The sequence below is a fragment of the Lampetra planeri genome, chromosome 1, assembly GCF_965212315.1.
Source record: "Lampetra planeri chromosome 1, kcLamPlan1.2.h2, whole genome shotgun sequence".
Taxonomy (NCBI): domain Eukaryota; kingdom Metazoa; phylum Chordata; class Hyperoartia; order Petromyzontiformes; family Petromyzontidae; genus Lampetra; species Lampetra planeri.
Window position 1 is genome coordinate 10,994,008 of NC_136107.1, and position 14,717 is coordinate 11,008,724.

A 14,717-nucleotide genomic window follows, 5' to 3' on the forward strand; every position below is an offset into this window, starting at 1 on the left:
AAGTCGACCACAAGTGGCGTTAAGTGCCACCCCAATGCCCTTTTGAGTATGAAGCCAAATTTGCTTTCTTCAACTGAGTAATCACGGAAAAAATAGCAAGAAAGTGTTGTGTGTGCCACAACCAGGACATATAATGAAGGGGATTTCGTCCACAATGCAAGTACACCCTTTTCACCCGCCCCCACACCCATAAAATAACAATTCCATCTGTGATGTGTCACATTGAAGGTGGACATTCCAAGTGATCGTACTTTTTTCATCTCTTGGACATCACCGTCAAGGTAGTTGTGCACAGCTTAACATTACATTTTAATGCAGTTTATTAAAGGTAATTTAACATTTACCATTAAAATGTAAATATTAAAACGTAAGCTATGTGTGGGTGTACGAACGCATCTGAAATATTGTATCAACATCGCTAACACTGCTGTTTAAATGTCAATCTACCCATATAACTGGACTTGTAGAAATTGTCATCCTTTGAAAAGTAAACCGTGAATGGACTGGCTCACGCCATGGGAATGATGAATTTATATCACTTGTTCAGTGCCAAGAGATTAACCTTAATTGCTCGTCAGAGCTGGCAGATACGTTGTCTCTTTCACGTCACTTGGAGTAGGCCTGTCATCATCATCAGCCATGGTAAATCCACTGCTGGATGAAGGCCTCCCCAAGCCGCCGCCACCTCTTTGCGACCCTCCAATGTATAAAAATTCACCCTCGCACCTTTCACACGAGCAGATGTCATGGTTCCATCTCTACGCCAGACGCCCTGTCGGGCGCGTTTAATTTCACGATTGTTAATCGGTCATTATTCGTGACGATAGAACAACACCGCTTCTCTCATTTCTTTGAGCGTCAATGCAAATACTGGAGGTTGATGAAATGAGCCGTGTTTCAGCTCCGTTATAAAGCGGCCGTGCTCTCAGCTTGCTATGTGTGTCTGGGCGCGTTGCACTGCCAACCACCAACCTGGCCACCCGAGTTCGATTCCCGTTCACAGCCAACATGAGTGACAATTATTTCAAATGAGTACCTGGTGCGTTGTGTAGTAAATATCGCCACTCGGGAGACAAAGGCGGCCGGGCGTGGTATTGGCCGCCCACCCCCTCGTTGGACTGTTTCGGCCTTCATAGCTGCTCGCTAACAGCACTCGCCCCAACAGTCTGTTAAGGCTAAACGGGGGATCTTGGTATTTTATAGAAAGGCGATCTTATTTACACCTAGAAAATAAAACATTTTTCCCCTAAAAGCCCAGTACCGTATTGTATACATTATATACCTCTGATGAGCATGGTTGGCTATGTACGGTGCAAAATAAGTTCAACATACATATATTATCTAACGCACAAGTTATTTGCACTTGTACAAACTTTTACCCAAGACACCGGTCTTAATGGGCTCGCACCTATTTCTAAATCATAATGGGTTTTTTTGGTGATAATACTGTGTTGACATTTGTGCACAACCACAATTAACAAGCAACTCAACACATTCGTCATTGGCACGACCCGAAAAGAAAGAAACAAGTACAAAATATAATAATAGGGTTTTCCCCTTTTTTTCTGGCAACAAAAGTGAAACATTTTAACAAAGAATCATGTCTGCATTAACCACAATACTTGTGGTCAGAATGCAAACAAAAAAACATACTCTGATAATATATGCATTGTCCTTGAAACTGATTGGTCTACACCAGAGACAGCTTTCTTTTGAGCCTAGTCTCAAACGGCGTTCGACTAGAGGACGCCAAAATGCGTACAGCTCAAAGACAATGCACTATAAGAGTAATGAGGGCCCGGGGTAAGCATCTACATCATGATGTATTGTGGTTAATGCAGCCATGATTCATTTTTAAAAGGTTTCAGTTTTGTTGCCAGAAAAAATGGGGACAAACCTATTCTTATATTTTGGTACTGGAAAAGGAGGCCTCATGAAGTACAAAATAATTCAATGTTTTAAATTTGTGTTTCGGAATAATGCAAATTAATGCTTTGGCACATCATGTTATGTGATCTAAATTCTTGTTTAAACCCTCCTTCACGTGTAGCATGAAGAAACTCACGCTGTTGAGCATGCTCGCTATTGCGACACTGATGTCTGTCATCATCTTCACCATATCCGCGCCGATTGTGTACAAGTATGTGCACCTTGCTACGTTGCCGAGCGTGAAGTCCCTGAAATTTACCGAGCAGCGGTGGTACGAGCAGTCATTCCCGATGAACCTCTCGGACCACACTCAGCTGTTACCTAACGACATGCAAGTCCACTACCGCCTCAAGCCCAGCGTGCAGCGGTGAGTGTCGTAGTTGAATTGAGTTCAAATGACCTTGTGAAAGACCCAACGCAGAAGATCCCTGGGTTTGACCTTTTGCGAAGCTCATGGTTCACCTTAAACCGTGTTCGCACAAACCATGGCAGATACCTGATGCGCAAATGAGAAATTAAGAACTCTCCAAGGGGGGGGGGGGTATAATTGTCTTCCAGAACAGACTAAACAACATACAGCCATGTCCAATCCACAAATACGAAAGAAACATTACAGCGATTACACTCCGCTACTCCTGATGCGGTTATCTGACTTGACCACCTGAATGTGAAATTGTGGTGGCTACTGTGCATCTACATCAGCCATACGAAAATGCCGTAGCAAGGATGGTGCGAGCAGGGGCGGCTGTCCTGGGCGTCCTTCTGAATTATTGGAAACGCTTGATGACTCAAATCTTTAGTGGGGCGGTGCTGCGGGTGGAAGGTAACAGTGCCTTGTGGCTAAGATGTCGAGCTGATCCCATGAGAAAATTAAAGTCAGCACATAATGTCGATATGGCCTTTTCGCTTACCTGGTAAATCATGTATACATAAAACGTGTGCATGTGAAACACCTAATGTTGATGGGAGGGAGATTCATTGCTCCTATTTATTGGTGATAAACTCCACCTGAAGTTTTATAGTATCACTTAACATGTGTAGGTGGTTAAACTTTAACCGTTGTACTGGAGCATCATCAGAGCTTCCTCCACAAGATAGATAAAATATATGCCCAGATTTGGTCTGGTGACAGTGGGACAGGATTGATGATGCATTCATATTTTCTCATTAATCGACAAACCACCTGCATGTCACATGCAGCTGGAAAATCAGACAGAGGAGTGTGTTGCTCCAGTAAAATCGCACCATGGGCCACTACACGTGTCTCTAACGTGTGGATTGAGAAACGCACAAGTGGAAATGGGTCATAAAGTAATGGTATAGTGGTGGTGGTGTGCAGGTTGCTGCCCTCTGGTTCGTGCTCCTGTAAGGGCCGGAAGGCCTTGAAGCTCGAGAAATGGTTCTCGCCCTCCGAAGTGGAGGGCACGCGCCAGAGAAGACAGAAGGAAATGCAAGAATTCTTACACAGGTACACTGCGATGTGACACCCTCCAAATCTTCTTCTTTAGTCTTTTACCATTGTTTTACACAGTTACTGCGCACAAATGCCAAGTGTCCAGTAACAAACATAACTTTTAAAGTTGTTTTTATTAAGAATGAACACTTTTGTTGAATTGAGCAAGGTTATATAAGAGCTTGGGAAAAGAGATGATAGGAGGGGATTCCAAAGTACTGTAGAACATTGCCAGAAGAGAAGCAGAAATAGCAGTGTGGTGTGGTGGTTGACCACAGGGTGGATTAAACGAAATGATCAGTCTGGTAGACCTAGTAGTCCTCGCCATGGGTGGAAGGGTCAACAATAGTATGTATTTGGCTCAAACCCCTTCCACCCTGTCTGATTTGAGCTTTCTTCCATTCAACATACAGATAATTTACCGTCGAGTCCTCATGAAGAATTTTTCTTTTTCTACCTCTTTTCCTTCTTCCAAATCATTAGAGCAATGTCACTCATCTTCATTGACATCATCCTAACGACAAACTGTGGGTGCGACAGGTAGGATTTAATAAATACATCACTGTCCTTGGATACATTACTGTGTTTGTTGGTGGGCATGTTACCCACTTGACATGTTCGGCCATTGGGCCTGTGCTTGGCAACTGTTAAAAAAACAAATAGTTCATGCTTCAGTACCAATATCATGCGGGGACACGATTGAGCGGTATGTATCGTGGAGACGTGGTACAATTGTGTTTATTGGTATGGATGCAAGTGTATAATAAAACGCGAAATAAATGTTAAAAGAGTAAAACGGTTTGCCCCACAGGCAGGACACTGTTCTGAAGAAGGTGCTGGTGGCAGAGCCCAACTCGCCGCTCTCCTACCCGACTCAGGGGCTGCAGGTGCCACCACTCCAGACTATCCTCATACCGGGTGAGAGGCACGGTATGAGGATGGTCTGCGCACCAGAGCTTGCCCTGGCTCTTCAATATACTCCTTGGTTAAGACTTCCCCAAGCTGCCTTAATAATCTAAAGTGTATTATTCATCTAATGGAGCCTGACTTAGTCTCAATAATCTGTTGAGGGGTTTTGCAAGGACAATTATTTACTTCTGGGATATTGCATCATGCCCAATTGTATTTCCAAAGTAATTTTAATACTTTATTATATATTTAATTACATGTCAGCATGACCTAAAAACACTATATCTATTTTGAGCAAGATGAAAACCTTATCACGGTACTCATGTTAAGTGTTTCTGTTCCTGCACGTAATGTGCTGCTCTTCAACACAATAAATGTTGTCAAGAGGCCACTTCTGCATGCCGAAACATCGATCTCCCGCTACAATTGATAATGTAATAAATGGTCCTCGTCAGCACCACTGGGTCGACAGGGCCAATCTTCTACGTCTACCAGCTGAATAGAGCAGGTGGGCAGTTTTCAGACTGGGCGTCGATTTGAAATGTGCACCTGCTCTTATACCCCAAACAATCCACTACTTTCCACTCTTGCAAGGTGGAACATACCAAAATCCGGACCTCTGCTTCCTCTCAAACGATGACAGAGGAAGCCCCTTATCAGCTTCACGAACCATCCTTGGCCATATCCCCGAAGTCAACATCGCCCAGCCATAAAAAATTCTACAAAGCAAAGTGGGCTGCTTTCACTGATACAGTCTTGCTTCTTCAGGACAAAACTTTATGAGACATAATTAATATGGTGGGCATTGATTTGCTGTGTCTTTATATACTTTTTGGATCGTCATGATCTAATAAAATAATTATCTTTTGTCCCATCAATTCAATTCCCTAAGTGGCATATTCATTCATCTGAACCAATCTATTTGTTTAGCCAAAACTTGGGTCAATGCCAATTCTCCAACTGAACTGATGGCTCAGCCCCTGTATTGGTCGATGTGTAATCCTTCGCTCAAATGTTTACATTTCAATTTGAATAGCATCACTGCAATTGCAGCCAATGAGTAAACATTGATTTTGTCTTGTTTTTTTCAATTCTTTCTTTCCATAGGGTTAAGTTTGTTTGCAGATAAAAGAAACATATACAAGGTCAGTACGTGTCTTGATATCATACTATGGGACTTAATCGTGTAATTTTGTAAATAGATGATGTATAATATAACATTATTACAAATAATAATTACTACAGATGATACAGATTGTGTATCTAAGTATGAAATAATGGTATGATTCTAATATTATAAGAGCCATATGTTTACCAAATAAACTTCCACTGAGGCTCAGGGCTTGATATCACAAGGGTTTTGCTTGCACTATCTATGATTTGTCAGCATAAAGTAAATTTTACTTCACCCACCAGTGAATAGTTAATCGCTTAAGATGATAATGATCTGATGTTTGTCCATTTAATAGTGATTATTTTGTATATGGTAGATATCCAGAGTTCATGGAGAAACCCCACACAGGTCAGCAACCTGTTTATTGTACAGGGGACCCTTGAATATCGCGAGTTTATGATTCGCAGTTTCGACCTCTCGCGGGAAACCTCTCTGTATACCAATTTAGCTATTGCGGGGGTTAGTTGTGGCCTTTCCCAGGTATACTGTACCCGGAAGTACTGTATCATCATTGGCTGATAAAAGTGGTGCAGGGCAGGGCCGTGCCCCCTCCCCCCACCGTATAGCCTGTAACAGACTGTTGGGGCAAGTGCTGTTAGAGAGCACCTATAAAGGTTGGCACGGCACACGAGGGGGTGGGTGGCCAACATCATGCCCGGCCGACTTTGTCCCCGAGCCGCGATGTTTACACAAACACACACATCTCCACTTTGGATCATCGTCATCGGTAAGTACAGTATTCAGTATTTATACTCCTATTTATCGTCTAGGATTTTTTTTGTATAGACCTTTTACATGTTTATTTCAATAATTTAGTTTTTTGTTTATTTGGCATACAGTAGTACTTATTTAAATTGCGATGTGTCATTTGTTGGTTGCCGTGTACCTAACCCCATTATTTAGGTAAGCCTTAAAGTATTGAATATTGCGGTTTTGGCTTTTGTGGTACTTTCCAAGAATGTAACCCCAGCGATATTCAAGTCTCCTGTACTAAAATCTAATATTCAATCCAGTAAGTTATCTAGTACGCTGATAATATAAATAGCATCAGTTCAACGATACAACTGGCCTCCTTGACAGTTCCTGGGTTTCCATTATCTTAAAACATTGGAGCTGCATCAGTGGTAGGTGACCACTAGAGTTGTCGACAATGGTGTCTGTCCAACGCAGGTGACGCTGTCCGCGAAACTGGGGGTGCTGGACACAGTGGCGGAGGTGGGAGAGGTGATGGCAGAAGGGCTGGGCGAGTCGCGCCTCTCCCTGAGCAGCCCCCACCTGGAGAACCTCAACCTGCAGCTGCGCACAGTCACGTACACCAACACGGTGTACCAGTCGGGCACCTCCGAGATGGGTACGGCGAGAAGCGACACACGCCCTGCGTGAACGTCCAACCACGGCACCGTGGACCGCGCGTGCCGGCGCGCTCCGCTGACTGGAGCGCTGCTCTCCTTCCCGGTCTCTCTGTCCACAGTGCAGCTGGAGAGCGAGAAACACAGAGCTGAGATACCGATCGTCGTAGCGCACCAGAGCTTGCCCTGGCTCTACGACCCTGGTCCTGGTGAGATATGTTGTGAAAATTATTATGATTGAGCATGAATTACTAAGTATACTTGTTACAACCAGCATTTAAGCAGGTTTATCATGTTTGTCTATATAACGTTACAAATACATAATCAGGGCTGGCATTCATAGAGATATTTTGCTGGCCTGGCAGATGGTAATATCAGCAACCTCGTGACGGTGGTGACCAAGACGTTCTTGCGCTACGACAAGCTGAAGGGGCTCATCGCCAGCATCCGGAGATTCTACCCAGACATCACCATCATTGTGGCGGATGACTCCGAGAATGTTGAGATGCTTCACGAGCCGGGCGTGGAGCAGTTCATCATGCCTTTTGGGAAGGTCGGCACCAATTATAAACATACGGTCACCCTCATTTGTGAACTACGATACATATTTTTCAATAAGTAAGAATCAACCCCTACTCCAAACTTCCTCATGGTTAGAACACTGGATTTACAATCCAGAGGTCACCGGTTCGATCTCTCGGCATGGCATTTGGAACACTGGGTAAAAATTTCAAAGCCACCTGCCCCTGTCTACCCAGTAGTATAAATGGGTACACCACAGTTGATCAGCAAGTTATGTGTGGTGGGGTACAATGTGGGTACTACCATCTCATCCAAGATGGCTGTCCAGCGTGTAAAGGCACTCCCTAGAGCTCCGACTGGAGGCCCTTCTGCCGATAGTGGTGTGGGCAATCAGTTACAGGGCTGAACCTTTTCATTTTTAACAACCAAGTCAGCTGCGAACTGTACAAACCAAATGCGTGCGCAAAATTAACGTTCAATAAGCAAACTGTAAAACATCATCGCTTAAAGATTCCACTTTGTGGTCCTATGTGCAGGGCTGGTTTGCCGGCAGGAACCTCGCCATCTCTCAGGTGAGCACAAAGTACCTGCTTTGGGTGGATGACGACTTCCTCTTCTCGGAGAATACGAATCTGGAGCGCATGGTGGAGGTGCTGGAGAAGAATTCGCTGGATGTGGTGCGTCTGCTTCGACTCACAGTGATATGTGAAAGGTCACAGAGTCAAATGCACATGACCTTTATGGTAATAATTGTTTTTTTTGTCGGGAAGGTGGGTGGCCTGTTAGTCAAGAACGCCTTTGGGCACGTGCTCAAGGTGGTGCCTGGAGGCTCGGACGGAGACTGCTTGTACCGCACGTTGGGCTCCTACCGCAAACTGGACGGCTTCCCAACATGCTCATTGGTGGACGTGGTGGCGAACTTTTTTGTGGCCCGCACCGAGAACATTCGCAGGGTCGGCTTTGACCCCCACTTCAATCGGATCGGTCACACCGGTACGGGGACTTCGTATATTGAACTTTTTTCTCACCATACAAAGCCAACCGTGCTAATCTGGAAAGTACACTTTGGTGAAGAACTAACATTCACAAGTGCTGTTTGTTCAAGGTCACTGCTTTGGAACATGAAGGGCTGCCTCCATGTGAGAGCTCCAGAGATACGCGAATCTTGAAGACCATGTAGTCAATGCATAAATAGTATTTCCATAATTGATGATATAGACTCATTTACCTGTTAATTAATATTATTATTACGCTTAATTTGAAGAGGCACCAAATAAAGTGGCTTCTTTAAAAATGTTACAACTGTGCCTGGAATAGATTTTGATTGCATTTTTTGATGGGAGACACAAGACTAATTTACAGAATAATTCATCCTCTGATTCATTCATCACGCAGAATCGAGCACAGCCAATCTTCATAATTAAAAATCAATTAAAGACTGATAATTAAGGCATGTGCACATTTTCACTACATAGTAGGTGTGCTAGTTAACTAGTAATTACCAGTAATTGGACAAGTGCCTGGGAGCGCTGAGGCTCTACAATCTGCTGCACAATTTCATCGTCAATGATCTTTTGTGTTGTCTCCTCTTGGCCGCTGAACAGAATTTTTTATCGATGGCCTGGGGCAGCTGAGAGTTGGGACGTGCAGCGACATCTCCATCGACCACGCCCCCAGGCAGGGAAACACGGGACAGTACAAAAGATACCGCCACGCCAAGGAAGCTCGCAGTCGCACGATCAGAGCCCTCTTCTTCAAGAATCACCTCGTGTGTTACAAACTGTAATGCGTGACCCCCGATGATGGCCACAATAAATTGTGGAACCTTGTAATCAATTTGAGGCCTGGCTCATAGGTGAATACACGGACTGCATTAGTATACTGACGTATGCAGTTTATAGTGCTTGAAAACTATGCAAACGTTTCATACAACTGAGTAAAACAATTCCTTTCACAAACCACGTGTAAAGTTTCTATACTGCTCAAACGGTGGCAAACAACTTATCGACAGATTATATTTACTTAAGGACAGTTCTTATTATATTTGTTGTTATTTTATTATGTAAATAATCAAACTTTGTAATTAAGCAATGCATTCATATATTGCTTTTAATTCAATCTCAATGCCTTTACAAATTGTAAAGCCATTATATGGCTTCACTTCCCTTGTCATTACACATTATAATGGTGTAACCTTGAGTAGTTTCACTTAAAAATTAATTTACTTTTTAATTTCGGGAATGTTTTCATTTAATTGTGAATATTAAATTATAAATGTAATCGTTTCATGCTTTCCTTTTCTGATTATAGTAGTTTAGGAAATAGTGGTTGAAAGGGAATATTTGTTGATGATTTGTCTTACGATCCAAATTTGGGGATAGTGTTTAACTGGTGTCAGGGACATATTAATAAACACAAACATGTATATTTTCACTAGAAATGTGGATATCCACACATACAGTATACTAGCAGAAGTACCCGGCGTTGCCCGGGTGAAAAATATATTTCTTAATAACCTTACATATGAAGTATTCGGAATGACGGCGGGAAACCACTTGACGGGTAGCACACTTTATTTTCACTTGTCTTCCACAATAACACGTGTGGTCACTATTTCTCACCCTACACACTCCACCTGACACTGGTGGTTACTACAGCTCACGCTACACACTCCACCTGACACTGGTGGTTACTACAGCTCACGCTACACGCTCACTTGACACGCGTGGTTACTACAGCTCACGGTACACACTCCCGGGCACTCCAGCCCCGTAGCGTCCGTGGCGCTACAGACCCACCCCAGCTTGGGCGTGGGTCTCGACCTCTGGGTCCCGCGGGCCGGCCCTCACACGGACGTTCGGCCACGGGTCCCAAAGTCCCGCCTCTGGGCCACACAGGGCCCCGGTCCTCACAAGGACAGCGGGACTAGGTGCCTCAGGGCCCTATCTCTTCCTCCTCCGTCTTCTGTCTTCACTGGTCACCAATTTCCCGTGCGCCTGTGCGCACCACCTTATATAGCCCCCGCTCTCGGGAGACGGAGCGTATGCGGACCTCGACGTGAGCATCCCCCTTAGTTGACCAATCCCCGCGCGCTTGCCCCAGGATCCCATCGCTGTCAGCGCGCGTCACCGATACCCAGCCAATCACTGCCTCATAACCCCCGACCCCGCGCTGACCCCTGATCCTTCACCGTCAGCGCGTGTCACCAACACACACAGCCAATCACTACGCGCTGGCACACGATCCCTACCCCAGTGCATATCACCACTACACATATATACACAGATGAAATAAATAAATAAAGTTGAATAACACTAAATCGATCATTAAACCACTTTTAAGGTGATGGATAAAAAAACTGACATGCCTATTCCCATCGCGGGGCACGGGACGTGCCTCCCGGCAAATCCCTCGCAAGCGAGCGTACACAGACAGACAGACAATTTTGGAGTACGACGTTTCGCTGGTAATTGCATCCAGCATCAGCGAAACATCGTACTCTGAAATGGTAATTGTTGTGGTTTCACGCTTCAACACACCGGTGGGCTAAAGCAGTGAACTATTAGTCTTTTATCAACGTGACACTTTTTTACTGATTGGCCGTGTCGGGTGGTGGAGGGTTACAACACATTAATAAATAAGGCGATCTAAACCCAATAACGTTGTTTATGAATAATTGTCGCGAAAGCCTACATGTTACAAATTGACTCACTTTACTTAATAACCAGGCTACAGTCTAAATTATAGACTGCCAGTACACCCACCCAGCTTAATAACTAGGCTACAGTCTACATTATAGACTGCCAGTACGCTCACCCAGCTTAATGACTATTTGTACAGTCAACATTTAAAGAATCGATTCTTGACGCGTCGGGTTTAAAAGTAATTACACAGTTGTTTTTTCATTGTTATGTAATGTTTGAAAGTTTTCAGAAGATTTTAAATGTATTTTCCCCCCGGGCAACGCTGGGTATATCGAGTTTATACCACAAAGTCGTCGCCTGACAGAGTTGCGTGTCGAGGCCTAGTACCGTGCAGAGCCTCCGGCCTCGCCTAGATTGCCCACCCGGCTGAGGCTGGGTACTGGGGCCGTTACCCCCCCCCCCCCGCGCTACAATAATACTGTCTAATCGCTATAATTTTATTATCTACCGACCCTATTATAGTAATTGCACACATTGGGGTGGGGGGGGAGTGAAGAGGACGTGAAACTTTGATGAATTTACCTCAGAGTCGCGTGTTAATGCGTGCGCATATTTTTAACGGGAATTAAAAATGGCGTCCACCCCGCAGCGAATGCGTCACTACCCGTTGCCAGGGGCAACCGCCGTGGAAAACCAAACGGACCAATCGTGTCTCGCAAATCCCTCACATTTCGTCCAATGAAACTGCGTATGGTCCGGCGACACACAGACAGACAGACACACACACAGACAGACAGACAGATTTGCGATTTTATATATATAAGAATACACCCATATGATATACATATACACATATATAAATTAACATAATCATGTTTTATATAATGTATATATAGTTATGAACATTTTACAAATATAAAATGAAGATGGAACAATTATATGAATACAATTGAAACTTTTTGTCAATATCTGTTCGATCACCGAGGGTGTTAGGGATGAATGTACAACATACAATAGCTCTACAATGTGTTTTTTTGAGTTGCCACATGTTGTTCAGTACGATGCCCGACGTTTTACTCCAGGTGCAGGGAGCTTCTTGAGTTCCAATAGCAGTTCCTGAAGAAGCCCTCAGCACGTGGAGCAAAACATTGAACATCGTGCTGAACAACAGGAGGTAGACTCGCAAGCACACACAGGAGAGCTGTAAAGCAACAACAACCGCCATTCGCCACTAAGTGGCGGTGACGTCACCACGACGCTTGTGCCAGGCTATGTGCACCTTGAGGCCACGTAAAGTATCGAACGCCCGCTCGCAGGTCAAGGGGCAGACCCAGGTGCCACGGGTCGACTGACTGAGACGACTGGCTGATACATCACCTGTGCCCCCTACTGTGCCAACTTGCTGTGCTTTAGTCACCCGGCGATCCGCTCATTGCTGTGAGCGTCGCTCCTCCGCCCTCCGTTGTTGTTGGAGGGCGACTGCCTCCAACTGTCCAGTAGCGTCCTTCACGAGCCTCCTCCACAGAGCCCGATCTTGACACCGCTGGTACCTGTCATCGGCAAGTCCACTCAGCTCCACATCCTCCTGTACCATATCACTCCATCTCTTCTCTCCAGCCCGTACTGCGACAGTTTAGCCCCCACGATCCGGCCAAACAAAAGCTGTTTTGGCATGCGGTGACTGGGCATGCGGGCGACATGACCCAGCCAATGCAGCCTTCCCTGCCGGAGGAGCTCACCGATGGGACTTTGTCCAGATCTTTCAAGGATGTGTGAGGTCCTCGCACAATACAGCCTGGTTAAACCCAGGGTGGATCAGAGGCAGGCCAGCCTAAATGTTTCTAACCGGCGAAGATGTTCCATTAGGGGGGTCCACATTTCGCAAGCATAGAGACGGGAGGGCACGACTATGGCCGAGAAGGCCTGAAGCTTTGTGCGCAGCGACAGACCAGGTAGCTTCCACACAGCGTTATGCAACCAATGAAAAGATAATGCCGCCCGACTGATTCGGAGTGAGACCTCTGCTGTTAAACCGTAGCCGGTTATGAGCACACTGCCAAGGTATGGTAAACTCCACTCTCTCCACAACTGCCCTATCACCAATTGGGCGTTGTGGGGGTGGAGTGTCCGATGATGCAAAATACCCAGAAAGGTGCTTAGTTTTGGTGGGGCTGATGGTAAGGCCCCACCTCTTAGTGGTAAGCTCCAGGTTCAGCAGCAGCACATCCAACTCCTCCTCTGAGTGAGCAGCAATTACCCGATCATCGGCATACATCACATGGTTGAGCAATAGGGAGCCATCCCTTGACTGCACTCGGGCATCGATCAGCCTCCTATTGTATCTGTACCAGATGGAAATTCCTCCGGTACAGCTATTGAAGGCTTGAAGAACTACGTGGTCGAAATAGATGTTAAATGATGTGGGAGCCAGAGGACATCCCTGTCGCACCCCATGGTGTACAGGGAATGGCTCTGACTCCCGGCCACGTAGGTTTACCCAGGCCCACTAACCATCATGAAGGTCTTTACTGATGGTATCATAGGCCTTGACCAGGTCAATAAAGCTGCCATGTAGGTCTTGTTGGAATTCCTTACACCTCTGCTGTAGCAGACGGACAGAAAATATGGCATCTGTGCAGGACCGCCCTTTCCTGATACCACATTGGGGCTCCACAAGCCTCTCCTCAGTGTGCCTAGCAAGGCAATGTTGAATAATCTTTGCCAGGACCTTTCCCAGCACACTGAGGAGTGAGATGCCCCTGTAGTTGTTACAGTCTGTGCGGTCCCCCTTCTTAAAGAGGGGGACCACCAGGGCATCCTACCAATCTTGCGGAACCCGTCCAGTGGTCCTGACTGTTGTTATGATGTCATGTAGGGCAGTCTGTGCACAAACGCCACCCTGCCTCAGCATTTCACTTGGGAAATCATCTCTGCCCGGTGCCTTTCCTGGTCTCAAGACTCTCGATCGCGTTCAGTACTCCCTCAACAGATGGTACCTCAGCCAGCCACTCACAGGGGTGACTTCTTCCAATATTTGAGGCACCGCAGCCTCGACAGGGTCATCCCCACTTTGTCCCACGTCGTTATCCAGGCTGAGGGATGTCCCCTCCCCCAGAACCTCACAGAAATGCTCAGCAAATCTGCACACCTGTTCCGGGGGGTCGGAGATTGGATCACCATTTTTTACCCTGATGGTAATAGGTGTGGTGCTGCAGGTTACTTTTTTATGGAATTAAGAGCGATTTGTGATCGCGGGCCATTGAGGCAGACTCCATCTCCTCAGAAAATCCCACGACCACCACCCATCCTTGCAGCACCTCATGGCTCTCCGAACCTCCGAGCGAAGGCTGCGGTAAGCCTCATTCTCCGACATGGGATGCTGTAGCCGATGAGAGTGGGCCTGTCGCTTTTCTCAGCCAGCTTGAATACCTCCTCTATCAGTCAGGGTCTCTGGTGAGGTCTGGACCGTGTACCCAAAGCAGCCATTGCAGCTGCATGAGCCACAGTCCTAAACCTCGCCCATTTCCCCTCGACATCAGGAGTGGGGGACGATGCCAACCCCAACCGCAAGCGATAATTCAATTCTCGCTTGCAACTTTCATCAGCTAGCTGAGACCATGGCACTAAGGGTTTGAATGGGGTCCTGGGTGTACACCCACCACTGGAGTGGAAGAATGGCAGGCGCATCTTACAGATGACAAGTCGATGGTCAGTGGGCAGATCAGCTCTACGGTAGG

The 14,717-nt window shown here is 46.0% G+C and overlaps 1 protein-coding gene across 1 annotated transcript; it reads left to right on the forward strand.

Moving 5' to 3' along the window:
- Positions 1 to 181: 181 nt before the first annotated feature.
- LOC144717764 (beta-1,4 N-acetylgalactosaminyltransferase 1-like) lies at positions 182 to 9,621 on the forward strand. The gene is made up of 11 exons (XM_078593394.1): positions 182 to 281; positions 2,051 to 2,296; positions 3,269 to 3,397; positions 4,194 to 4,300; positions 5,399 to 5,436; positions 6,636 to 6,816; positions 6,937 to 7,023; positions 7,180 to 7,367; positions 7,873 to 8,013; positions 8,107 to 8,329; positions 8,941 to 9,621. Exons 2-11 carry the CDS (start codon positions 2,052 to 2,054, stop codon positions 9,120 to 9,122), a joined length of 1,521 nt encoding a protein of 506 aa, XP_078449520.1. The 5' UTR covers positions 182 to 281; position 2,051; the 3' UTR covers positions 9,123 to 9,621.
- Positions 9,622 to 14,717: the final 5,096 nt, after the last annotated feature.